Source organism: Schistocerca gregaria, chromosome 9 (assembly GCF_023897955.1).
Source record: "Schistocerca gregaria isolate iqSchGreg1 chromosome 9, iqSchGreg1.2, whole genome shotgun sequence".
Taxonomy (NCBI): domain Eukaryota; kingdom Metazoa; phylum Arthropoda; class Insecta; order Orthoptera; family Acrididae; genus Schistocerca; species Schistocerca gregaria.
The window spans coordinates 162879495-162905907 of NC_064928.1; the positions used below are offsets into that span (position 1 = coordinate 162879495).

Consider the following 26413-nt stretch of genomic DNA (forward strand, 5'->3'; position numbering starts at 1 on the left):
TTGAGGTGTCAGATCTTCGTACTAAGAGCTGCCATTTGCCTAGCGAATTACAGCAGTGGAGCAGACGGAAAGCACAATTTAATGGATATGTCAACGATGTAGGAGAAGATGTATTGCTACTTACTGTAAAGACGACAAGTTAACTTACAGACAGGCACAATTAAAAGACACTTACACAAAGCTTTCTGCCACAGCCTTCATCAGCAAAAGAGAAACACACATCATTCCTACACACAAGCAAGCACACCTCACCCATGCATAGCCACCAACTTCACCTACTCTGGCAGCTCGAGCCAGACTGCTGCTATCACATGCAATGAAGCATCTATACGGAGGGGGTGGGGAAGGGATAGTAGCATACATATTAGGCGGGTGGGGGGGGGGGGGGGTCGGGGGGAGAGGAACACTGTCTTCTAGCAGAGTGTGTGGGGACTAGAATGCGAACAGGTACAGCATCAGAATGTTGTGGAGCAGAGAAATGGTGAAAATGGAGCAAAAAGGATTGGAGTCAGGAAAGATGAGTGGTTGCATTGGCAGAGGGCAACAGAGGGTGGGAGATGAGAATGGAAAGGAGTGACAGAACAGAGGGATTGAGACTTTTAAGTGGAAGGTGTGGGGACAGAATGTTATTGTCTGTTGAGACTGGGATAATTACGGGAACAGAAAACTTGTTGTAAGGATAACTCCCATCTGCACAGTTCAGAAAAGCTGGTGGTGGAGGGTAGGAGCCATACAGCTTGGGTAGTGAAGCACCCATTGAAATAAAGCATGTTACGTTCAGCTGCACGTTGTGCCACAGGATGGTCTATTTTGCCCTCAGCCATAGGTTGGCAGCAGCCTATCATCCTGGTGGACAGTTACTTGCTAGTCATACCCATATAAAAAGCTGTGCAATGACTGTAGTGGAGTTGGTAAAAGGCATGGCTGTTTTCACGGTGGCCTAGCTCCTGATGTGGTACAATACACCTGTGACAGGACTGGAATAGGAAGTGCTGGGTGGATGGATTGGGCAGGTCTGGCACCTGAGTCTTCCACAGGGATGTTATCCTTGTGGCAAGGAGTTGGGATTAGGAGTGGCATAGGTATGGACTAGGATGTGGAGGTTGGGTGGCTGATGGAACACCACTTTAGGATTGGTGGGCAGGATCTCAGGTAGGACATTTGTCATTTCAGGGAACGATGACAAATAATCAAAGCCCTGCGAAGGATGTGGTTTAGTTGTTCCAGTCCAGGGTACTACTGGGTGACGAGTGGGACACTTCTTTCTGGCTAGTTCTTGGGGGTATGAGTGGAAATTCAACAGGAAATCTGTTTGCAGACTAGGAATTTTTTGTGTTTTGCATAAAATAAATTGAATATGTATATAAGCTTACTGAACAAAAAATTAGTCACCCCTAGAGAAATCATAATAAGCATCATTTAATACTGTTTTAATTCTGCCCCTGGAATTGATAAATACCTGGATTCAGTAGAGAAATGAGTTCAGACAATTGTGCAGCCACATAGTATCCAGTTTAAGCCACTCACTTAGGATTTGATTGTGCAATTACACAGGGGGTTGCTGATGTAGGTGTTTTACCTGCTGTTCCATGTCCCAGAGGTTTTCTATAATGTTAAAGTCTTGGGGTCTGCAGGTCAATCAAGATGTAATAGGGTGGGAGAGTGTTCAGAAAACCAGTCACATATTCTTCCAGACTGATGAACTTCACTGTTGCTATCCTTATGTGCCTGTCTTGCGAGGTGACAGAACCAAATGTTCATCATGTACAGTACCTGTCTCAGTGTTTTCTGACTAATAGGTTGGAATGGACATCCATTCATTGCCTGCAACAATACATGCTGGGTTTCATAGTGATTTTGATTCACAAGCCATGAAATGAATCTCGTTAGCAGGATCTTTTTCTGACAACTATTCTGCTGTTGTTTTTTGTGGCCACCTGTGTTACACCACTGCTTGTAGGCACATTGAACAGTCAGCTACAAAGTGCTAACAAATTCAGCAACTTCACACACCATCTGGCCATGGGCACGGCCAAACACAATGGCCCCTTTCTGCCACTCTGTCACATCCTTATGCTTACCCGTGCTGACATGTGACATCCACGTGAAACATAAATGTTTCACTGGGTGCCACTACCTTATGCTCATGTAGGGGCAGTGCACACATGGTTGAGCATATGGTTTGATCACTATACAATCTGCAAAGGCTTAATGATTCATCTGTCTGCTTGCACTGAGGTACAAATTTTTTGTCTGGTGAGGATAGCATGTAGATGTAAGTATGAAAATCACTAATTATGACACTACAGCTTGCAAACATATAAATCAACATGGTGTCCACTTTGTTTACTTTCATCAGCCAGTCAGAGCACAAGACATGAGACATGATGCAGATGTGTGTATGTTGGCACAACAAAACATTGAGAATATTTATTCATTATTATTTTTATTATTTCATGAAAGACGTTCATTGTGACTTTCTGATCCGTGATATTGTTTTAGCCCTAAGTTAGACTGAAAGGTGACAGTTTAAAGTGATTGTAAGTGATGACTACGATGATTGCATGATGTCACATTACTTGAGCTATTATTGCCTGTTTTTTCATCAGACTCCTGACTGGTTTGATGCGATTCACCACGAATTCCTCTCATGTTCCGACCCCTTCCCCTCAGAGTAGCCCGTCACCCAATATCCTAAAATATTTGTCCCCTACTGTTTCTACACTTTGCATCCATTCTAGTACCATGTAAGGTATTTCGTAATGTCATATTGTATGTCCTGTCATCCTGTACCTTCATCTTGGCAGTATTCTCCATATGTTCTGTTTGTCATTGATTCTGTGGATAACCTCCTCATTTTTTATCTTATACAATGTGCATACACCATGGGACAACAGGGAAGTCTGGGAAAAACTTGGGAATTTTTTTCATCCAGAAGAAAATTGGGAAAAACAGGATTTTTTTAGAATTCCTGGATTTTTCATTGCTTTAGTTTTCAGTTAAATTCTTGTAATTTTGACTAGTAAGAAATGATAGCCTAACAGGAAATTTTACTTTCCCCCTGTACCACAGAATAATGGTTCTGCAGCACTTCAACATAAATGAGATAAAAATGCCACACTTAAGTTGCAAAGAAAATGTGTCATTTACAGCAACAAAACACAATGCACACCCAAAAAGTGTCTGCCATCAGCAAAATGTGTCAAAGACTTTAAGATGAAGACTGCACTTCTTCGTAAGAACAAACTGCTTTTGATGAACTGTGTATGTTTCTAACAGGATGTGGAAAAAATATGAATGATGGTTTGAAAAACATTACATTCAAAGTAACTTTCCTTTAATGCAAGATGAATTACATTTGTGAGAATGTGCAATGAATTTATCAAATCTTGGAGCATTTGACTTCCGTTTAAAACTTAACACTTTGAGGACCAGCCACATAGAAAAATTTCAGACCAGAAAGCCATCCATTCATGTCAGTATTTAAAAATTTACTGGCACGTATTAGTTTGGTATAGCTTAGAGGATAACACTTGGTAAAAAGACCAATACTATATGTGAAAGCTTATCTTTTCTTATATCTATATTATATGTATATTAATTTAAACCAATAACTTTTCCTATTTGTGTGTTCGTGCTACATAACAGTAATGTTCCTATTGGCTAACTGCACTACATCCTATGCTCCGAATATCTGCTGTCATTGTCTGGTGAGATAACATGAAGTGAGTTATGATTGGCTGACAAAAGTGCATTCCAGTCTCAGTTTCAGTGCTTCTGTAACTAACATACTGTCTATGGCAGAATTCATATTTATACTTTCATAATATGAAAATGTGCAGTGTTCACATTGGTAAACATCAAATATCTTTCTGGAACATATTTTTTTTTGCTGGGTTTCATTACCTAAAGTGCCGAGAACTTGTATCCTGGTTTATAAAATCTTTACCAATCAAATGACTGATAAATTTTACAGCTGCGAGGGAAAGTACACAATCACTTAACAAGGAAAAAGTGTATTTTCCCCTGGGAAAAAGGGTATTTTCAAGTGGGAAATATGTGAAAAATCTGGGAATATTTTTTTTTTGTCCATGTATACACCCTGTTATCATTGTACCTAATTTTCAACAAACATTCTTGTATAGCACTGCATCTCAAACAGCTCAATTCTCTTCTGTCCGGGTTTTCCCACAGTCCATGTCTGACTACCATATGGTGTTGTGCTCCAAACATGCATTTCCAGAAATTTCTACTTCAAATTTAGTTAATGTCTGATACTAGTAGACTTCTTTTGGCCTGTAATGATCTCTTTACCAGTTCTAGTCTGCTTTCTGTGTCGTGCTTATTTCATCCATCATGTGTTATTTTGCTTCCTAGGTGCCAAAATTCCTTCACTTCATCATTTTAATCTTAAGTTTATCACTCATCACTGGTACTCCTCATTACTTGTCTTTCTTCGGTTCACTTTCAATCAATGAAGTGTGCTCATTTGGCTGTTCCTTCCACTCAACAGATCCAGTAATTGTTTTTCACTTTTACCAAGGACAGCAATTTCATTAGCAAATCTGATCATTTATATCCTTTCATAATGAATTTTAAGCCCATTATAATTTGAGCATTTCATTCGTGTTTCCATTCTTATTGTTCTCACTTGCTTCTTGTACATATTGTATATTACTCATGTTTCCCTATAGCTTATTTATATTTTTCTCGGTATTTCAAACATATTGCACTATTTTACATTGTTGAACACTTCTCTAAGTCGACAAATCCTATGAATGTATTGCGATTTTTCTTGACTTTTGCTTCCATTATCAAGCATTACATTGGAATTGCCTCTCGGGTGCCTTTACTTTTTTTAAAGCCAAACTGATTGTCTACTAAGATACCTTTAGTTTTTTCTTCTATCCTTCTTAACATTATTCTTGTGATTGACTGATAGAAGAAGCATACTTAGAAGGTGCCAAGTTGATTTACGTGTTTGTGAAGCCCAAGTGTCAAATTTGGAGACATTTGTTTTTATACTTGTGTGCTAAAAACTATACAGTTTAATTGATGTATTGTGTTATAGATGTTTCCAGTGCATGTCATTGTTTTGATACGGTGTGTTCTAAAAATCGTCAGGGCATGGAATAAAACTATTACTGGGCTGTTGAAAGTAGGATATTTCAGTGTGATAACAAATGTAGGGCATCAGTCCTTACACCACAAATGATTGGACATTTTAAATTTATATGAAAATCCATGCATTGAGAAATGAGGCCAAAATTTCAGTTCAACGTTAAATAATTATCAGTTACTAGTATTAGTAAACTAACGTACTCTGATTTACAACATTTTTATGTGGAAATGGAGAAAATGGCAAAATTCACTACATTATGTAGAAACTGACAATTTGACATTACTTCCTCCTATGAACCATGGACCTGGCTGTTAGTGGGGAGGATTGTGTGCACTGTAGGTGCAACCACAATGGAGGGGTGTCTGTTGAGAGGCCAAACAAATGGTAGGTTCCTGAAGAGGGGCAGCAACCTTTTCAGTAATTTCAGGGGCAACAGTCTGGCTGATTGACTGCTCTAGCCTTGTAACATCAACCAAAACGGCCTTGCTGTGCTGGTACTGCAAATGGCTGAAAGCAAAGGGAAACCACAGCCATAATTTTTCCAAAGGGTGCGTAGCTTACTCTGTGCTTAAATGATGATGGCGCTCTCTTGGGCAAAATATTCCAGAGGTAAAATAGTCCCCCATTCGGATCTCTGGGTGGGGACTACTCAAGAGGACATCATTATCAGTAGAAAGAAAACTGGCATTCTACAGATTGAAGTGTGGAATGTCAAATCCCTTAATTGGGTAGGTAGGTTAGAAAATTTAAAAAGGGAAATGGATGGGTACAGCTAGATATAGTGGAAACTAGTGAAGTTTGGCGGCAGGAGAAATAAGACTTCTGGTCAGGTGAATACAGGTTTATAAATACAAAATCAAATAAGGATAATGCAGGAGTAGGTTTAATAACGAATAAAAAAAATAGGAACCCAGGTAAGCTACTATGAACAGCATAGTGAATGCATTATTGTAGCAAAGATAGACATGAAGTCCATCCCTACTGCAGTAGTAAAAGTTTATATGCCAACAGGCTCCATGGATGACGAAGTGATTGAAGAAATGTATGATTAGTTAAAAGAAATTATTCAGATAATGAATGGAGACGAAAATTTAAGTCATTGGGGACTGGAATTCAACAGTAGGAAAAGGGAGAGAAGGATAGTAGTACATGAATACAGACTGGGGATAAGGAATGAAAGAGGAAGAGCCTGGTAGTATTTTGCACATGGGATTACCGAATCATACCTAACACATGGTTTAAGAATAATGAATGAAGGTAGTATACGTGGAAGAGGCCAGACACTGAAAGACCTAAGTCAAAACAAGGCCCTGGGATTAGACAACATTCCGTTAAAACTACTGATAGTTGCGGGAGGACCAGCCCTGACAAATATCTACCATCTGTTGAGCAAGATGTATGAGACATGTGAAATACCCTCAGATTGCAAGAAAAATATAATAATTTCAATCCCAAAGAAAGCAAGAATTCGCAAGTATGAAAATTACTGAACTATCAGTTTAATAAGTCAAGGCTGCAAAATACTAACACGAATTCTTCACAGACAAATGGAAAAACTGGTAACATCCGACCTCGGGGAAGATCAGTTTGGATTCTGTAGAAATGTTAGCACATGAAAGGCAATACTGACCCTACAACTTATCTTTGAAGAAAGACAAACCCACATAGACTTAGAGAAAGCTTTTGACAATGTTAACAGGAATACTCTCTCAAATTTTGTATGTGGCAGGGGTCAAATACAGGGAGTGAAAGGCTATTTACAATTTGTACAGAAACCAGATGGCAGTTATAGGAGTTGAGGGGCATGAAAGGAAAGCAGTGGTTGAGGAGGGAGTGAGACAGGGTTGTAGCATGTCCCCAATGTTATTCAATCTGTATATTGAGCAAGCAGTAAAGGAAACAAAAGAAAAATTTGAAGTAAGAATTAATATCCGTGGAGAAGAAGTAAAAACCTTGAGGTTTGCCAATGACATTGTAATTCTGTCGAAGACAGCAAAGGACCTGGAAGAGCAGTTGAACATAGTAGACAATGTCTTGAAAGGAGGATATAAGATGAGTATAATGGCATGTGGTTGAATTAAATCAGGTGATGCTGAGGAATGTAGACTATAAAATGAGACATTTAAAGTAGTAGATGAATTTTGCTATCTGGTGAGCAAAATAACTGATGATAGTGAAAGTAGAGATATATAAAATGTAAACTGGCAATGGCAAGGAAAGCATTTCTGAAGAAGAGAAATTTGTTAACATTGAGTATAAATTTAAGTGTCAGGAAGTCTTTCTCTGAAAGTATTTCTCTGGAGTGTAACCTTGTGTGGAAGTGAAACATGGATGATAAATAGCTTTGACAAGAAGAGAATAGAAGCTTTCAAAATGTGGTGCTACAGAGGAATGCTGAATACTAGACAGACAGATAGATCACATAACAAATGAGTAGGTACTGAACAGAATTGGGGAGAAGAGGAATTAGTGGCACAATTTGAGTAGAAGGAGGAATGGCTGGTAGGACACATATTAAGGCCTCAAGGGGTCATCAATTTAGTGTTGGAGGGAAGTGCAGAGGGTAAATATCATAGAGGGAGACCAAGGTGTGAATGCATTAAACAGATTCAGAAGGATGTAGGTTGCAGAGATGAAGAAGTTTGCACAGGATAGAGTACCATGGAGAGCTGCGTGAAACCAGTCTCTGGACTGAAGACCATAACAACAACATTAAATTAATCAATCTTGCAATATCATATACACTAACATTTCATATAAATGTTTTTTGACTGAATAACTGTTGTTTTGAAAACTTTGTCAGATAGTTTTCCTTGCTTTCAGTTCCCAGCAGTGTGCAAAATGTATTGTATGACTTCTATCAAGAACATCCATTATTGATTTTGCTCTGGTTGTTAACAAATTCTACCAATGTTGCCAGTTTCTGGATGTGAAAACTAGGTTCCAACTTGTTGTTTGGTGGACAGTCTTCCCATGTGCTCTTTTTCACTGTTTAGTATTGATGTGGTGTTGACATTGCATTCATGTCGACATCTTCATCTGCTTACATACTCTGCAAGCATACAGTGCATGACAGAGGGTACACTTTATCACTACTAGTCATTTCCTTTCTCATTACTTTTGCAAATAAGCAAGGGGAAATGACTGTCTATATGCCTCCTTAGCAGCCCTAATTTCTCTTATCCTCATGGTCCTTACAAGAAATGTACATTGACAGCAATAGAATCGTTCTGCAGTCAAGCTTAAAATGCTGGTTCTTTAAATTTTCTTAGTAGTGTTCCTGGGAAAGAACCTTGTCTTACTTTCAGGGATTCCCATTCAAGTTCCTGCAGCATTTCTATAAGACTTGTGTGTGTTCATACTGACCGTTAACATATCTAGCAATCTGCCTCTGAATTACTTTGATGTCATCGTTTAATGTGACCTGGTGTGGATCCCAAGCACTCAGACAGTACTCAAGAATGGGTCACCCCATTGCCTTATATGCCGTATCCTTTACAAGTGAACCACACGTTGCTAAAATTCTCCCAGTGAACCAAGTTGACTGTTTGCCTTCCTTACAACAATCCTTACATGCTCATTCCATTTCATATTGCTTTGCAGTGTTATGCATAGATATTTAATCAACATGACTGTGCCAAGCCGTGTTTGAACATTATGAGTTTGTTTTTCCTATTCATCTGCATTAACGTACATTTTCCTCCATTTAAAGCTAGCTGTCATTCATCACACAAACTGGACAATTTGCCTAAGTCATCTTGTATCCTCCTACAGTCACTGAGTGGTGATACTTTGCAGTACACGATAGCATCATCTCCAAACAGATGCTGATTGTTGCTCACACTGTTTGTCAGATCAAGGACAACATACTGTGTTCTTTTATTTACAAAGTTTTCAAGCCATTCACATATTTGGAAATATATTCCTGGTGCTCGTGCCTCCGTTAATTGTCTGCCCATATGAATCAGTGAAAAACCACTGTAGTAGTTGATTTTTAATGTGTTTCTGAATTTCTGGTTGGCTGTTTTTGATGTCTACAAATATAGTATACCAGTTGTAGAAGAATGAAACCAAAATTTCCCTATAGATGTTGCTAGCCATCAGTGTAGGGCCTGTGAGAATGCGTCTGCAGCAGCATCTGCTTCCTGTAATGACTGACGACAAGTGTCAACACACAGTAACCCAAATTCTATACATTTGTATCAGTTTCAAACCCATAAACATGTTGAGTTGTTTGCATACAAACTACAATTTGTGGACAGTATTGTTTTTCTGTTATCATTCGTAGAAAATGGCTGCAGAATTTCATAAAATGCTTGTCAAATCTTTCTGCAAACATGCTCTTGGGAAAGCACAGTGTTTTGAGTGGTTAAAAAATTCTAAAGTAGTGATTTTGACATGAGAAATGATGAGCATGAGAAACCACTGAATAAGTTCAAAGACATCAAATTGCAGGCCTTATTGGATGAAGGTGATACTCAAACTCAACAGGAACTCATGGATCAATTGAATGTGATGCTGAAAGCCATTTCTTTTTGGTTGAAAGCTATGGGAAATGTGCAGAAAGTGGGAAAATGGGTTTCATGTGAACTGAATGAAAGACAGTAAGCAAATCAAAAGACCATTTGCGGAATGCTGCTCACCAGATACAAAAGAAAATCATTCCTGATTCGAATAGTGACAGGTGATGAAATATGGGTATATTTTGATACTTCTAAGTGTTGTAAATCATGGGTGAATCCAGAAAAACCATTTACATCCACTGCAAGACCAAATCACTTTGGAAAAAAGACAATGTTTGGTGTTTGGTGGGATCAGAAGGGTGTCATCTATTATGAGCTATGAAAACCTTGCGAAACTGTTAACACTGATCGCTAACAACAGCAGATGATCAATTTAAATTGAGCATTACATGAAAAACAATCATTACAAAACTGACAATTCCTTGGAACCTCAGGATACAGTGGATTCTTTTAGTCAAGTTATGCAATAAATTTCTCTTTCCTGCAATTTGATTGTCACTTGCCCATGTGTTATTTCACCTATCTGCCTAATATTCAGTGATCTCCTATTACACCGCATTTCAAAATATTCTCTTCTCTTCTCTTCTTGTTTGAACTGTTTATTGTCCATGTATCAGGTCTTTTCAAGCATACACTCAAGAAAAACTCCCCACATAAATGTATATTATACTAGCTAAGTAGGTAGCATTGTCCAGGAATGTATTTATTCCAATTCTATTAGTCCATGTGTAAGTCCACCTTCCCCTCCCATCTCTCTCCCCATCTTCTCCTTCCCCTTTCTCTGCTCAGCTCTTCTTCCCTTTCTCTATCCATCTTCTCCTGCCCCTCTCAGGGTGCACTTTGTCCTCCATATATCTGTGTTCTTCTCCTCATTCCCCCTATCTGTCTGTCCAACTCCTCCTCCTCCCTCTCTCTCTGTCTGTCCATCTGTTTCTCACCCCATTTCTCGCCACATTATCACTTTGTCCCCAATAGGATGTTGCTCATTCTTACCCCCACACTATTTCTTTCCATATAGTACATACAGCAAGTAAGATGCGTAACAAGTTTGGTTGAAATTGACCCAGTGGTTAGAAGGAGCTTTTTGCCTAAGCCTTTGCTCACATATGCACATACTTCACATACGTCACACATATTTAACATATTTCACAAATATTTGTACACAGTTTCACTTGTATCTAGTTATTTAGCCCTGAAGTTTTGTTTTCATGCATCTCAATGTTTATAATATCATATCTCCTTAACTATGTGTCGTACAGTGATATTATGTTGCAGGTATATCCTGTTGTATGTGTAGACACACTGCAGAATTTGTTACAAATACAAGTAGTAGTAAATTAATATGTCACACATGATTTGGCTGTTTTTCAAACATCTTAGTTTTTATGACATCTCCTGAATTGTTTGTCATACAGTGATATAATTTTGCTGGTACATCCAGAGATATGTATGCATATTGTCTGTAAAATTTGTTGTGAATATAGTCATTAGTAAAGAAGTAATAAACTAAATATTTATGCATGATGCAACAGTTTTTGCATGAAAATGTAGTAAGCATTCACAGTGGTTCTTTCCAGACAGTAAGTGGTATGTGTACCAATTTAGTTGAAATTGATCCAGTGGTTTAGGAGGAAATGTGGAACATGCATAAGCTCGTAGGACAAAATATTACTGTAGAGAAATCATTACATGCATCACTTAATACCATGTAGTTCCACACCTGAACTTGATAAACACCTGGATTTGGTTAGGAAGTGAGTCCACAAGGTGGTGCAGGTACATCACATCCAGGTTAAGCCACTCGCTGAGAATTTGATCCCATAATAGCAGCAAATTGTGGGGATGGTGATGTTGAGTGATACTGACTGTTTGACATGTCCCACAGATTTACTGTGGAGTTCAAGTCAGATGATTTTGCAGGCAAGTCAATATGTAATAGGGTTGGGGGCTGTACAGAAAACCAGTCTAGTCTTTCAGCCCAGTGAACATTGTTGTGGTCATTTTATATATCTCTGTGAGGAATGGCCTCTTGCAGAGTGATTGACTCCAAATAATGATTTTTGTACAGTTCTTATCACAATGTTTTCTCACTAACAGGTTGGGATGGACCTTAGCTAACTGCCTGCAGCAATTACTGTCAGGTTTGGAAGTAGTTTTGATTCACAAGATGTGAAACATATCTCCGGTCCTCAGTCAGGATGTTTTTCCAACTGCAATTCTGATGCCATATTTTGGGGTCATGTGTGTTACACCACTACTTGTAGACATGTTGAAAAGACTGCTGTAAAACCCCAACAAATCCAGCAACTTCACTCACTATATGATTGTGCATATGGCCAAATGTGATTGACTCTTTCTGCCTCTCTGTCACGTCCAAATATTTACCCATGTTTACGTACCATATCTGCTTGAAACATAAATGTTTCACTGATTTCTACTGCCTTATGCTGACATGGAGGCAATGCTTATGTGGTTGAGAACATTACTGAATCACAATTACATCTTTAAACGGTTAAAAATTCATCTGTGTGTGTTTACTATGGTGACTGATGATTTTTACAATGAGCTTAACATACATACATATATATGCTTTTATAATATGTATTGATATTAACAAATTCTTCTTTTTCAGGAATGCTTTTCTTGTTCTGCCCAGTAGTCATTTTGTATCTATTCTATTTCAACTATCATCAATTATTTTGTTGTCAAAAAAGCAATGTCCATACTATGCATTTTTAAAAACTGTTCCAGGAATGTTCAACTTCAGAAGATTTTCTCGAGCCTGGCACATTCAGTATTGTGAAGACAGAGGATGAAGAAGATGAGGTGGCAGTGATCAAGGATGACTTGGAGGTGAGTGTTGCCTGTTTCCGTCCACCACTAGTGTGTTGCTGGCAGGCAAGTACAATAGGTCAAGCCGTATGTCAAATAGCTGCTGTAGAAAGATTTGCTTATGAACCACCAGGTGGAAGTAGTATAGTGGAAGGGAAAGATGCATGACCCAAAGCAGTATACTTCTTATATAAAGGTATACAGCATATTTAAAAATCATACATTCTTAAAATGGATAGTACTGGTCGAAACTAGGAAAAACGGTCCTGTAAAAGTGTGTCTGGAAACTAATACTTGTTCAACTATAAGCCATTTTGCTTCCTGTGAAGTGGTCAGTAACTGTTAGTGCAGGCTATCTTCCTGCTGATGTTCACTGCTCATTTCTTATTGGCTGAGTCTGTGTGTACCTACAAGAGCCCTCACAGGTTGTGACCCTCTTTGATTTGCTTGTAGAGTATGAAGGTCATTGTGCAAATATGAATTTCCCATAACAGTAGAACAAAGAACTAAAAATAATTAAATACACTCATCTGTAGAGTTTGAAAGATTGCTGGATGCTGTTAATGCTGTAAATAGAAAATATTTGTAATCAGTTTAATATAATTAGTGGTAGCTCACTGTATAGTGTAAAAGTTGAGAACCATGGACTTGCTGGACTGAATCTTGCTAGAAGGCAAATATTTGTCACTTTCATTTAAATTACATATTTATTAGCAAATTGAAATATTAGTTATGAAATTTTGAATGATGTCTGTTCATAAAAATAAAGTCTAGTTGTTTTTAATTACTGCTCATGTGAAAGTAAATTGATATTTGATAACCACCTGTGAAATGTGTTATTGTTAGGTACATCAAAATATTGGTCAATCTCCATATATGGATCTTTCTTTTTTTCTATTTTATATTTTTCATTGTTGTACCAAATTTGGATTCATTATGAATGCTAATATTTTCAGCCATTTAGTAATTAAAAATAAATGTTTTCTTGTTCAAAAACTCCATTTTTGTGAGTGATGTTTGTAGTCCTAATTTTTTCCGCAACTTCTTTAACAATTTCAATTTGTTTTTGAGCTGTGGTAATATACCTAATTAAAATTGCCAGATAATCTGCAAAGGCAAGGCAATCTACTCTGATATTACTTGTACCTAACATGATTCATTGATCTATATTTAGATTGTACTTTTACTCTAATCATTCCATAACTACCTTTTCTAAAACACAGTTAAATAGTAATGGGGAGAGCCCATCTCCCTGTCTAACACTAGTCTTTATATCAAATGATTCAGAAAATTCTCCCATGAATTTAACTTTAGAGCTAGTGTTGGTTAAAGTGTCCTTAACCAGTGTTAGAGTTTTATTATCTAGCCCTTGTTACTTTAAAGTTTGGAAAAGAGATTCACAATCAACTGAGTTGTAGGTCTTTTTAAAACCCACAAATGGAAATGCAGTATTGTTACCAGAAATCCTTTGGAGCCTAAGGATTAGTTTTAAATCAAGAATTTGTTCTGAACACGATCTGTTTGATCTAAAGCCTTCTTTGTATTCACCAATTTTAGGTTCTAACTGTTCTTGGGCTTGAGCAAGTAATCATTGTGAGAGACTTTTGTTATTAGTTGTCTGTGGTTGTAGTTTTTCAAAATAATTAGCAATACTTTACAATTTTCCTGCTTGTGAAGAGCCAAACTGCCATTTTCATTTTTGAAATAAATACATTGAGGTTGGTGACCGGTTAGTTTTTCTCCTATTGTTCTTTTGGAAGTCTTTTTTCTTTATTCCTAAACATTGGGATTTTTTCAGTTTCTTTTAGTCTGTTGGATTAATTTAGATGTTTCTTTTCTTACAGCTAGAAAGGTGTTGTATGTATTTTCAGTTTTGTTACTATTCCATTGTTTGAATGCCTCATTCTGAGAGTTAACTGCTGTTTCACAACCCACATTCCACCAAGGGCGTTTTGCACTTTTGAAGTGCAATTAAATTTTGTACTGTTTTGATGAACTTTTCTTTTAGACTTTGCCAATTGTTGGATTGATTTTTGGCACAATCCCTTTCACCCACATTAGCAAGTTTATGGTGTTGCATTTCCTGAAAACGTAATAGCTACAAAAATACTGACTGTTTTTGATTGAGAATGCTCGCCAAATATTAAGTTTGTCGGTACCAAATGCAGTCACAGTTTTTAGCCACTGACCTGTTCAATACGCCACACAGAATTTATGTCTTTTCTCGTCACACAATTCACTTAAAAATTCCGAAATTTCTACACGCCCATCAGAATAAGTATGCCATCACTTTACCACACTTTTGATGCATGAAACACTGCTAGATCGAGCAACTTATCGTTTCTATTGGAACTACTCCTACACACGTTCGAACTGTCTCATGGTTAGGCTCCAACTCCTCTCTAGAATACTCTAAGTCTTCTCTACCAGCAGAGAAACGCGTGCAAAGAATACTGTTTTACCATTGGTCAGTTTACTCAACAGTCAATAGCAAAACAACACTCTCCCGCATCAATCCACACTTTTCATCAATAACCAATCACAAAGTAGTAAACCTGATGACTCCACTTTTTACCGACGTAATTATCTAATATGCTGAAGTTCTGCTTATGCATAAAGTTATTTACAATTGTTATTTATACCTGAATTAACTTTCCATTTACCATAAACTTACTTTACAAATCTATTCAACAAAAATCCTCGTTGTCCATATCCATACTTCTTCGAAATGTTCCCACACTAAATCCTACTACATAACTCGTTAAACAATTATCTTCATATTAAGCTTAAACCACACTCACAAATCATTCAGACCGCTAAAACACACTTGTAGCATTTTACGTACACAAACAAAACATAACAACACTTTACGAAAATATTAGAACAGTTTATGAAAAACATTCTATTACTTTAGTGCACTCTAGTTGGCACAATCGAAACTAAATCAGTCCCCTTTCCAATACTGTCCTCTATTGGATGATACATAAACTACGTGCGTATCCAGACTCGCATCACCTTCTGTCACTATGCAGCTCTGAGACACATCTCCCACTTAACTGCCTCCAAGGCAGGATTGGTATACGGTGCTACGCCTCAAGCAGCGCATGAGTTGTTGCACCAAGTTTCTGGAGCTCTGCCGTGGCAACCAGAAATAATTATGGTAATACATTGTTGCATGATGTGAAACTATGGTTCTTTATTATAATCCTCTTTCCAAAGATTATGTCTTGAATTGTGTAAATCAGATAATTCCATCAAGAGAAGCAAAGGTCACTCAGCCCACAAAGGAGGTCATGCCAACAATCTTCTGGGATTCCTGATGAATTTGCTTAGTTGATTTCAAAGAATGGTATATCACTGTAAACGCACAATTCTATGCTTCACTTTTGCACAGATTACACAACTCCATCAAACTAAAGAGACGAGGGAGATTTTCAGACAGCATTCATCTTCTTCATGACAATACACCAGTGCACACGGTGATAGTTGCAAAAGGTGTAGGGAAGGAATGTGGGTTTCAGGAGATAGGCCACCCAAGCTATAGTCCAGTTCTAGACCCAAGTGACTTCCGTCTCTTTTCCAAAATGGAGAAGAAAATTTGCTGCTGCTGATGATGATGACAGTGAAGTGAAAGCTACTGTAATGGAGCATTTTACCAATAAAGAATCAGATTACTTTTCGAAGGGCATAGAGTGGTTAATTCACAGATGTGAGAAGTGTATTGAAGTACAGGGTGATTACATTGAAAAGTAGCATGATTGTTTTATTTTTACAACTTTAAAAATGTAGTCAGCCAGAAACTTTCAGACCATACCTCATAATGTTCCTCACTGCTGTCTTCCACACTAGAGTTCATATGTACTTAGACGCACTTAATCTCAACCGAGCTATGAATTGCAGGTGCTTAAAGGGATGTGCCAGCCATTCGGAACTGCACATAGTGAGGTCAAATCAGTTTTGGATCCTCTGGTGTGTTTGTGTGGTGCCACCCGACGGAGAGGAGCAAGTAAAGGATAGCGAGCTTGCGCCAGCGGTGCACTGGTGGGAGGTTCAAAAGTGCCATCTCTCACGTAATTGTGAGTGGTGCGTCAGGTGTTTTCAATGTAGATGCTGTCCATATAGCATTCCTCCACTCTAAAGTTGTGTACCTTCATCGCACAGTGAGGGCACAGGCAACAACAGTGGGGAGATCTACACCATGGTGCTGCTGACGGTTTTGGCTGTGACGTAATGGCAGTAGGTTCTGTTGCAGGCAGTGTGTCTAAAAAGTGTGGCAAGATCACTATAATTACACAAACAAAGTTGGTTTTACTGCCATCAGTGGGTGCCAGATGAGGTGTGAAAGGTATGAGGAGCAATCAGAAAGTTTCTGTTGGATTGCTGTGCAGTGTATAATGTAGAATCACTGTGCTGACTGAGCAAAATCACTGTGAACATTGAGGGAATAGTCCCACCGATGCATTATGTTGAAAATACACATTTGATAAAACACTTTTGCCTGCTGCATGAAGAAGCCCATAAGTGCCTGCCACACATCCTCTTCTGACAGGAATTGTCAACCCTTTGAGGTCTTTTTCGAAGAAGCGAAGATGTGATAATTGCAGAGGGAGAGGTCAGGACTAAAGTGGGTTGCTGTGTCTGCCACTTGAGGTGGCAGATGAGGCTAGCCTCCCAGATCGATTGGCGCCTTGTGTTTGGTTATGACTAGCATGGAAAGTGGTGCACCTCTTTGGAACAGTAGTTTTTGACAGACTTGTTGCCCTGTACGCATTCTTCATTCTCTGATGGGTGTCTACTGGTGTTTGTCCTTTTGTAGCCTAGAAAAGAAAATCAGTACATGGAAGCATTTGGTAATCTTGTCACCAGAGTTCACATTTCTGTATTTACAACATATACGCCGGAAAGACACGAATGTCACACTACCCTTGCCTACATGTTGGTGCATATATACCCACATGTGAGACATCTTGTGTTTCATATCTGCTGCACCAATGCTCTCAAACAGAACATTTTTTACCATTCCATGTATAACGAGCACAACCAGTATCTGAGTAACACTACCAGATTCTCAGTTGTGAGTCTTGTTACAGACATGACAACGAACTTTATCCTTCATGCAGAACTTTGTTGTGAAATTACTGAAACAGGATGACATGGGTGAGAGAGACTATGCGTAGAGGATGACCATGGCGAAGCATCATGAGCAGGCGTAGTGCAATAGGTGCTGAGAAACAACAAGAAAACATTTTCCCAGAGATGTAGAGCAGTAAGATTGGACGTCTGCGCCTTGAATGTGCAAGCAAAATGTTCATCTCCACTGTAGAATTGATAAGAGACTGGTGCTGTTCAGATGTATTGAATTCCACTTTGTTGGCAAAATTGTTGAATTTGAAGCAAAAGACAGAGCGAGTGCTTTGTGACAGTGCTGGCACTAGTTTTGTGATGCAATGGAATGACAAAAGGACATTTGTTGAATGTCTTGTTGATGATTTCCATCTTATGTTCCAGAAAGAACCAGCAAAATCAATATGAACATGTTATCAAGGAACATCAGGTCAAGGCCAGTTGAAAATTTCTTGGTTTGGCATTGCCTGGTTATCTGCATGTGCATAGCAATGGGTGGTCTTACCTTCAGTCTATTCATTGAGCCTGAACCATGTACATTGCTCGAGTGCTAGCTGTTCAGTTCGAATGATATCCCATTGTCCTCTATGTAATAGTTTTAACACATGTGGTTGCAAGGACGTGAGACTCCTCTTTGTTCATTAGAAGAATGCAATAAATTACACCTTCTTGAGAAGAAAGGCTGTTGTGTTGTGCATGGTATTTGCAAGCTACTGCTTCTGAGATTGATTTTGCATAATGAGCCCAACTCATCTGAATGTAGTACTTGAGCAACTGAAGTGACAGATAATGTTCAGTAGCCTGTGAGCTCTGCAAAGAATCAGTGGGAAAATCTTGCAGTGCTTGCCATTAGAAAGATCAATTTGAAGACAAGAAACTTCTGATGCATTGAATACTATACCCTAGGGTGGCGAAGAATGTCATATTAATAATTGGGAGGCAGTAGCGATGAACACTGTAGCTTCTGTACTGTGCATCAGGTAAATTTTACATTGAATGAAAAAGAGCAATCAGTGGATAATGATCAGACACAAGGAAAAATCGATCTATTTTACAGATATTGAGGAAATGATGTGACACTGTAAATTATGGCTAACACTTCCTTTTCCAGCTGACTGCAGGGAACACAGGCCCGGTTCAGTGCATTAGATGCAAATACTGCAGGGTGTTCAGTGTTGCCAACCTTGTGAGATGAAACTGCCCCAATTCAATGTGACAATGCATCAACTTCAAGACCTACTGGTTTTTAAAATGTGTGTTCAGGTGAACATCACAACTGAGGGATCCAGAAAAATATAGTCATCTTTGATAGTTAATATGTTTGGAACAAAATACCATATTGTTGTGTGGTAGCAAAGTCCATCATTTTCTCAATAGATCTTGGAGTGCCATTTTCAGCAGATGACAGAGTAAAGTAAGATTGTCATTTGAGCAATGCAAAAGCCACACTGAAGTGGTATGGCAGTTGTGTAATGTGTACAAAACACAGCCACCAGTGTGTACAATAATCTATAGTATTTGGAATAAATTTGAAGCTGTCAGTACTGTTCAGGATTTGCATAAGGTAAGATCTGGCTGACCAAAAACATCAACAGGTCCAGCTTCCAGCATTGCTGTGTTGCAACATTTTAGTAGGTCACCTCAGAAATCAGTGTAGCAGTATGCACGTGAAAGTGGAGTAAGCAGATCAAGTGTATGACCAATTCTGAAGGCTGCAAAGTGGAAAGTGTACATTCCAAAATTACTATACAGTTGAATCAGGATGACATAAGTTGAAGGATGGAATACTGTGATTGGTTTGAAGGCACACTTCATGAGTATGAACATAACTAAGGGATGGTTATGTGGTCTGAAGAGGTGCAATTCAAGCTGAACAGTACTGTAAACCAACACAGCTGCCTGTACTGGGCTCCTGGAAATTCTCATGCTCCCATGTATGAATATGTTAATTTGCAGGGTGTTAACACATGGTGTGGTCAGTCACTGCTCACTTTGATTGGCCCATTCTTTTTTGAAGTTACTGTAACTTGCGAGATGTATCTTCGTATGCTGCAAGGATTCTACCAACAAAAAGATGGTGCTCCACTTTGCTACTACAAAGATGTCAGGGCCTAGTTGGATGAAAATGTATCTGAACAATGGATAGGTTGAAGAGGAGCTGTTGAGTACCCACCACGATCTTCAGATCTTTTACCTCTCGACTTCTATCGGAATATTGAAAAATGAAGTTTATCACCAGAAACCAGTTACACTGAATGGGCTATGAGAAACCATCAAGTTGTCCTGTGTGGCTGTCACAGCAGCAGAACTGACAGCTGTAGTTCCATAAACTGTTCAGCAGTATCGACATTGTTTGGATGCTAGTGGGGTCACTTTCAACACATACAATGTGGGGTCACTTTCAACACTTAAAATAACCTTCCCTCATCGTGGACTTGTAACAGTATGTAAATTTGTTCCATTAATATTGACTATCAGAGTATCTACTTTTTTCTGGATTCATTTGTATTTAAAGAATAAAAATCTGCTTCAGTTGCCAGTAATTTTCGTAATTTATTCTGTGGCCGGTTTCAAAGCTTAAAGCGTCATATTAAAGTACCACCAGATAATTATGGGAACATTAATTTGTGGCAGTCGGGTCAATCAATCATGATTGATGACATCCACATCAAAGAAACACATGGGATCGTAGGACCAACAACCGCAGTGCTCGTCTGGACAGTGTGACACAGAATGGAGTAGTTCAGGTTTTCCAGAAGCGAACTGGCTGAGGTGGCAGTAATGGTTGACACAGTAACTTCCACCACCTTGGTCATCTGGATTCTGAGCCGTCTGTACTGTCTTGGCGGGCACTGTGGTTGCTGATTGTACAATCCCATGCGTTTGACGTGGGTGTGACCCCCCGTGATGGAATTGGCCTGACCACCACACATTTATGTACCTATAATTATTTGGTGGCTCCTAATGATGGAACTTTAAGCTGTGAAACTGGTCATGGAATAGATTGAGAAAATTACTGGCAACTGAAGAATATTTTTATTCTATAAGTAACTGCTGGTTTTTTCTGATCAAAGGCATAAGACATGGGTGACTAAGCAATGCCTGTTTCAGTTTCTGAAAAGATTGTTCACATTCTCCAGTCTATTGAAAGGAATGTTTTCATACTGGCCAATGCAAAGAAGCAGTTATTTTTACTGTGTTCAGAATGAATTTGATGTAGTATGTCAGTTTACCACGAACAATGTGGAGTTCCCATATATGTGTAGGAGAAGATAATCTCTGTATGATCTCTGAATGCTTAGTAGAGAGATGAGCACCACAGATGTCAGTAGCATGACCCAAATACTCAGTTTTGGTACTGAAAAATGAGCAATTCTGTAAATTACATTTGATTCCAGCATCAACTAAAACTAGAAAAAAGAGACTCCACATTTTTAAGGTGCTGTTTGTTAAATCTCCTTCTGTGTGAGTAGAGTTTACTGATGGGGATAGAAAAAGTGTAGAGTTTACTGACAGGGATAGAAAAAGTGTTGACTGCTTAGTGAGAGCAAAATACTTTTATAATTTTGGAAATCAGATATGTCCATAATTTGAGGATGATACTACATTAGGGAGAGAGGGATGAATGGGTTATTTTCTAGTGCCATATTTCATGGTTACAGTTAGTTTTATAGTTTTGATAAAAAACAAATACCTGCCTCACTTTATATCAGTTTGCAGGAGGCAGAGGGCATCTCGGATGAGCTGGCCTGGAGAAAACTATTATTCCTTCACAATAATTAATTGAAACCCTCAGCTACCAACAGGTGTTGCTGATATACCTCAATGGGGACAGCTGAAAATGTGTGCCCCAACTGGGACTCGAACCTGGGGTCTCCTGCTTACATGGCAGATGCTCTATCCATCTGAGCCACCGAGGGCACAGAGGATAGCGTGACTGCAGGGACTTGTCCCTTGCATGCTTCCCATGAGACCAACATTCCCAGCTGTCCACAACTTACATTCATAATGTTCCTAAAGGATATTTGCCCATTTTTCAGCTGTCCTCATTGAGATATATCAACAACACCTGTTGGCAGCTGAGGGTTTTGATTAATTATCGTCTCTTTCTAGAGAAGCTGCATGGTCATCATTGGTATCTGTTTTTTTGGAACAGTTACTATCTCCATATTCTTCCTTCTATGTTTTGACTGTGAGATCGGAAATTTAAAGACTACAATCTCTTGAAAAGGGTGGGAATTATACTCACTTAATTCTTAATTTTTATGTACTGCGCAACTGGGCTTTCCAGGCCAGTAGGGAATTAATCCATTTTCACCTTTTGCAGCCTCAAAAAACCATTAATCTCTTTCACATGCTATACAGTAAAATATGCCATAGGACGATAATAATTTTGTACCCCGATTTCTTCACTTCAATGGTTATTATTAAATAATGACTGGACATACTCCCATCTACCCAATCTCTGTTCAACACTAAAAAATAAAGATACCAAACTGTGACAAAACAAGATTGACCCTAACGTACCTGCTATTTCTCCACAGAGATCATAATATGCCATCTGGCACTGAAAATATTTATAGTAACTGTTCGTGTTCTAATGTGTGTCAGGAGACAGTGATGTTATCAAAATAATTTGAACAGGAATGAGCTTTTAACTTCACTTGTTTAAGAAATTGTTGAAATAATGCAGGAGCCGAGATGCTTCTGAAGGGAAGGTGCTGGTATTGAAATAAGGTGATATGTGTGTTATCCATCATAAGTTGTTTTGTTTTGTCATCCAGGGAAAGTTGAAAATAAGCATTGGCCAACTTTTTGAAAAGATCTGTCTGTCTGCTAGACAATCCAAATTTCATCAATTCTGGGAAGCAGGAATTAATCAATCACTGTTTGAGTGTTGATTGCAGCTTTAAAGTTAGCACAAATTTTTATCTCCCGATTTGCTTTTCTCATAATCTCTAGGAGAGGTGCCCATTGACTTGCAGAAATGGGTTTCAAAACTCCACTTTGTTCCAATCTGTGGAGTTAAGAAGCATCTTCTACACAAATGCCTTAAGGTACAGGATGAGCATGGTGAAATGAAGGTTTTGCATTGTATTTAAGCCTTTACATATGCAAGAAAATTGATCACATGTCCCAGTCTGCTGTTGAACAAACGTCTATATTTTTCACACAGTTGATAATTACTGGCATGTGAAAGTTGTGTGTCAATAATATTTGTGTTGTCCTGAATGCCTAAACCAAATAAATAAAAATCATCCATTCCAGAAATACAGGGATTAGAATGTGACTGAACTAGTGGCGTATTTACCATTTTGTTTTTGGGTATTTTATAAGATTAGGAAGTTCAAATAATTTTCATAAAACATAATCCAGTTGCTAAGAGAATTTTCTGCAACAGTTCTACCATATTAATTGCCTATTTTTATAGTTGAGGCCTTTGTTGAGTTACTTTGAAGTATGTGAAATCTGCTTTTTTCTGGTACTCAATACAGAGCAACTGGTTAAATTAGTTACTAGAAATTTAAAGTACAAAAGGAACACTGTGGTCTCTTCATTCTGCAATGTCACTTATCACAGTTTGGACACCAATCCTTTCTTCTTGATGAATTGTCATTATGGTGAGTCAATTCAGATGTGCCTCGCCAGTTGCCTTCCTTAAGTATGTCTTGATTCTCTTAAATGTGGTGAAACTAAGCTCATTCATGATCATTGTCACTGTTAAGAGTTGCCAAGAACTGTAGAAACTGAAACACATTAGGGTAGATTTGGCTGTCCCAGAAGACAAAACATCCATTGCATATTGAGGCAGCTGCTCTAGTTGACTCAGATGTTGATGAAGGAGTTTCAACTCTGCCACTGTCATTGTTAAATCAGTGACTAATGCATTTGAAGCATAAAATAAATGGAGTTTTGTAACTCCATCAATGATACCTATGTCTTCAGTTTTTCATGCTAGAAGACAGTTAAAGCTATTAAAAAGTTCACAAATGTGTCACGAACTAATACTGCAGAGAGAGTATGAACACAGACACTTTGTACTAACACTCAGTGTCATCATCAGCCAGTATCCTGATTTGCACAAGTTGCTTGTTTGTTAGATATGCATTATTTCTTGATTTCAGCTCCATTGGCTGGAGCTAATTCCTTGGCTTCTAAGAAAAGCTGGGTGAAAGTATCAATAACATTTTCTCTGATTGCCAGCAGTTCTCTTTTGAGATTGCTGGCAATGTTGATTGTGCAAAATCTGTATCTTAGCACTAAAGTTGATGATAGATGGCCTCACCTAGTGCAAACAGTTCAGAAAGTATAACCAAGGAGACAAAAAAAAATCTCCCTTGGTGATGGCTGCTAACAGAATCTTGACATCATGGGTTGTGGTCTTGTTGTCACATTCTTGAATCTTCTGCAGAGCTGAAACAACACAACCATATATTACCTTGAAGTCTTGTGTGCTGTGAAGTCGCTCAAGTGAGTGTGATGCATTTCAAACTCCTGACTGGAACACAGGTTAATGATTCATTGGCTTCATTTAATATTTACCTACACTTTGATTGCCCAAAGAAAGTACATAGCATTTCGGTGTTTCTAGTGACTTCTTGTTAAGTGGAATATTCATATCCTGGTGACTACCAAATTGAAATTATGAGCTGCACAATGATAATATGCAGTTAAAGGGCAGCACAAGACCCACAGGATTCTTCTGATGCGGATGCAGTGCCAAATGTCAGCAGTTTCACCAGCAAAAACCGTTGGAATTATTAATGCACTGAACAGTTTTTCCTGCAGTTGGTTATTGATGTAAGTGGTGATCTGATTTTGGATTGGGGCACTAATGTACTTGCCATATTTACCAGTTCCTTACAAACCTGCTCATAGGTTTTCGTCACCTTTCTCGCAATGTTTTAAAACAGCGCGAATGTTACCTGTGTTCTTGTCATCTTGTCTGTCAATTTCAATAGGCCCAAAGTTCCCATGTGCCCTTAATCCAATTTCCTGATGACAACAGAGAATCACTGCCTCGATGATAGGGACAATACATTTTTTGTTTCTTTCCACCTGCTCCACCAAGCCTTGATCCAGGCAATGTCTTGTTCATCATCATGTGAACAAAATTGTCACCATTGATACAGCAGCCTTATGGTAAGTGTTGCTTGCTTGTACGTTGAAATATTCAAGAGCATGCTTCCACTTGAAGAACTTGGAGGTTACCAGGGCTCCAACATTTTGATGGCTACCTGTATGTGAATGATGCACAGTGCTTACAGGAGACACTCATTAGGGGAGTGTGTACTAACCGAAAATATTTCTCCATTCAACTTATGTTTAACTTACGATATTGGCCACTTTTTAAGTAAAAGGAAGTTTGTAAGTTGTGTCAGACACAAAATGATTTTGGAGATGATGTAGCTTCATGTGGTCATCAACTCTTTTGTTATTTGATGGCAGATGATCACTTATGTCATACTTACAGCCTGATGGTGGACTGTCAGAGCTTAGTGTTAGTGAAAGATTTAATATTGCTTCAGGACCCATGAGAAGTGATTCTGAATTAGCATAATGCTTCTGTTTTTGAAAACAGCAGCAGCAGCAAATGTGGTGTGTCATCCATTTCCCTGGCCTGAGAGGGCAGAGTTTCTTCCAGTCGTGGTGTTTTGGAGAAATTCAACATGTTTCCACTTTTTGTTTTGGGATTGTCTTACCTCTCAGAATCAAGATCCTGGTATACCAGCTTTAACAACTGGGTTTAGTAGCAGTGTCATATCAACAATTTAATGACTGTAGTGCAGAGAATCATGTACAAAACAAACTAGATTTCCTGGTCAGAACATGCTCCTACAGTGTATTGAAAACTCGTATAATATGCGTTGTTTCTGTATTCATTAACATGCACTCAGGGGTACTGCAATGTGATGAGACTGTCTTCTTAAACCTTGATTCAATTCATGACTGACATTAAAATTATATCTGTTACTGAAAGAAAACTGAAAACAGTACTGTTACTATGTAGTGAAGCACATTATTTAAATGCTTTAAATCAACACTATTTACTGATTAACCAATCACAATGTACTACCATGCCAGATATTGGCGATTCTCTTTTGTGTAGAGATTGATGCGGTAACAGTCCGTCATTGGCGTTTTGTAGCAGGATATAACCTGTTTCTTCACATGCTGAAGCAGAGGTGTTGTTAACCCTTGCTTTCTACCCATAATATTACAATATTGCTTGCAGATGTGTCAGAAAAACCTGTCCATAACTCCAAATTTCAGGGGGTGGGGTGAGGCCTTAAGCCTGGAACTCCCCCTCCCCCCTTAAATACCTCTCTCGGCTGAAATTGTGAGATTGGCATTATGTATTAGTGTATTTTGTTGTAAAATGCAAATGTTGTAGGCCGTGAAGTACAGGTGCAACTTTTGTAATTGAGGGTGTCCCAATTACATAATTATTTTGATTAATCTGTGTGACTGAAGCACTGGAATCTATCTGGAATACCACAGATTAATTTCAAATCAGCAGAGAGATGAACAGTTTGCAGTTCATCCTCAGATTGTGATTATCTGTTATGACTTGCAGAAGACTGTCTATGTCACAATTAAGATTGACGAAGCATTTAGCTGTGTGTCTGTTAGAAAAGAGCTGTTAGAATGAGACAAGTTTTGCTCTGAGCATTTCATTGTGTGATTATGTTGCTTTTGCTCACTGTTCCCGTGCATATTTCCAGGAGGAGTGTGTACAGATTCAGAATGAGAGATCACATTTATTCGCATTGTCTCAAATCAAGATTTGCATCAGAATTTATTTTTCATT

At 38.4% G+C, this 26413-nt stretch overlaps 1 protein-coding gene across 3 annotated transcripts in view; it reads left to right on the plus strand.

Moving 5' to 3' along the window:
- LOC126291561 (zinc finger protein 544-like) overlaps window positions 1-26413 on the plus strand; it is a 164357-nt gene that overhangs the window by 61531 nt on the left and 76413 nt on the right. For all 3 annotated transcript variants that reach the window (XM_049985077.1, XM_049985075.1, XM_049985076.1), the window contains exon 3: window positions 12397-12498. In XM_049985077.1, the coding sequence (XP_049841034.1) occupies window positions 12397-12498 (102 nt within the window). The remainder of the gene's footprint in view (window positions 1-12396; window positions 12499-26413) is intronic.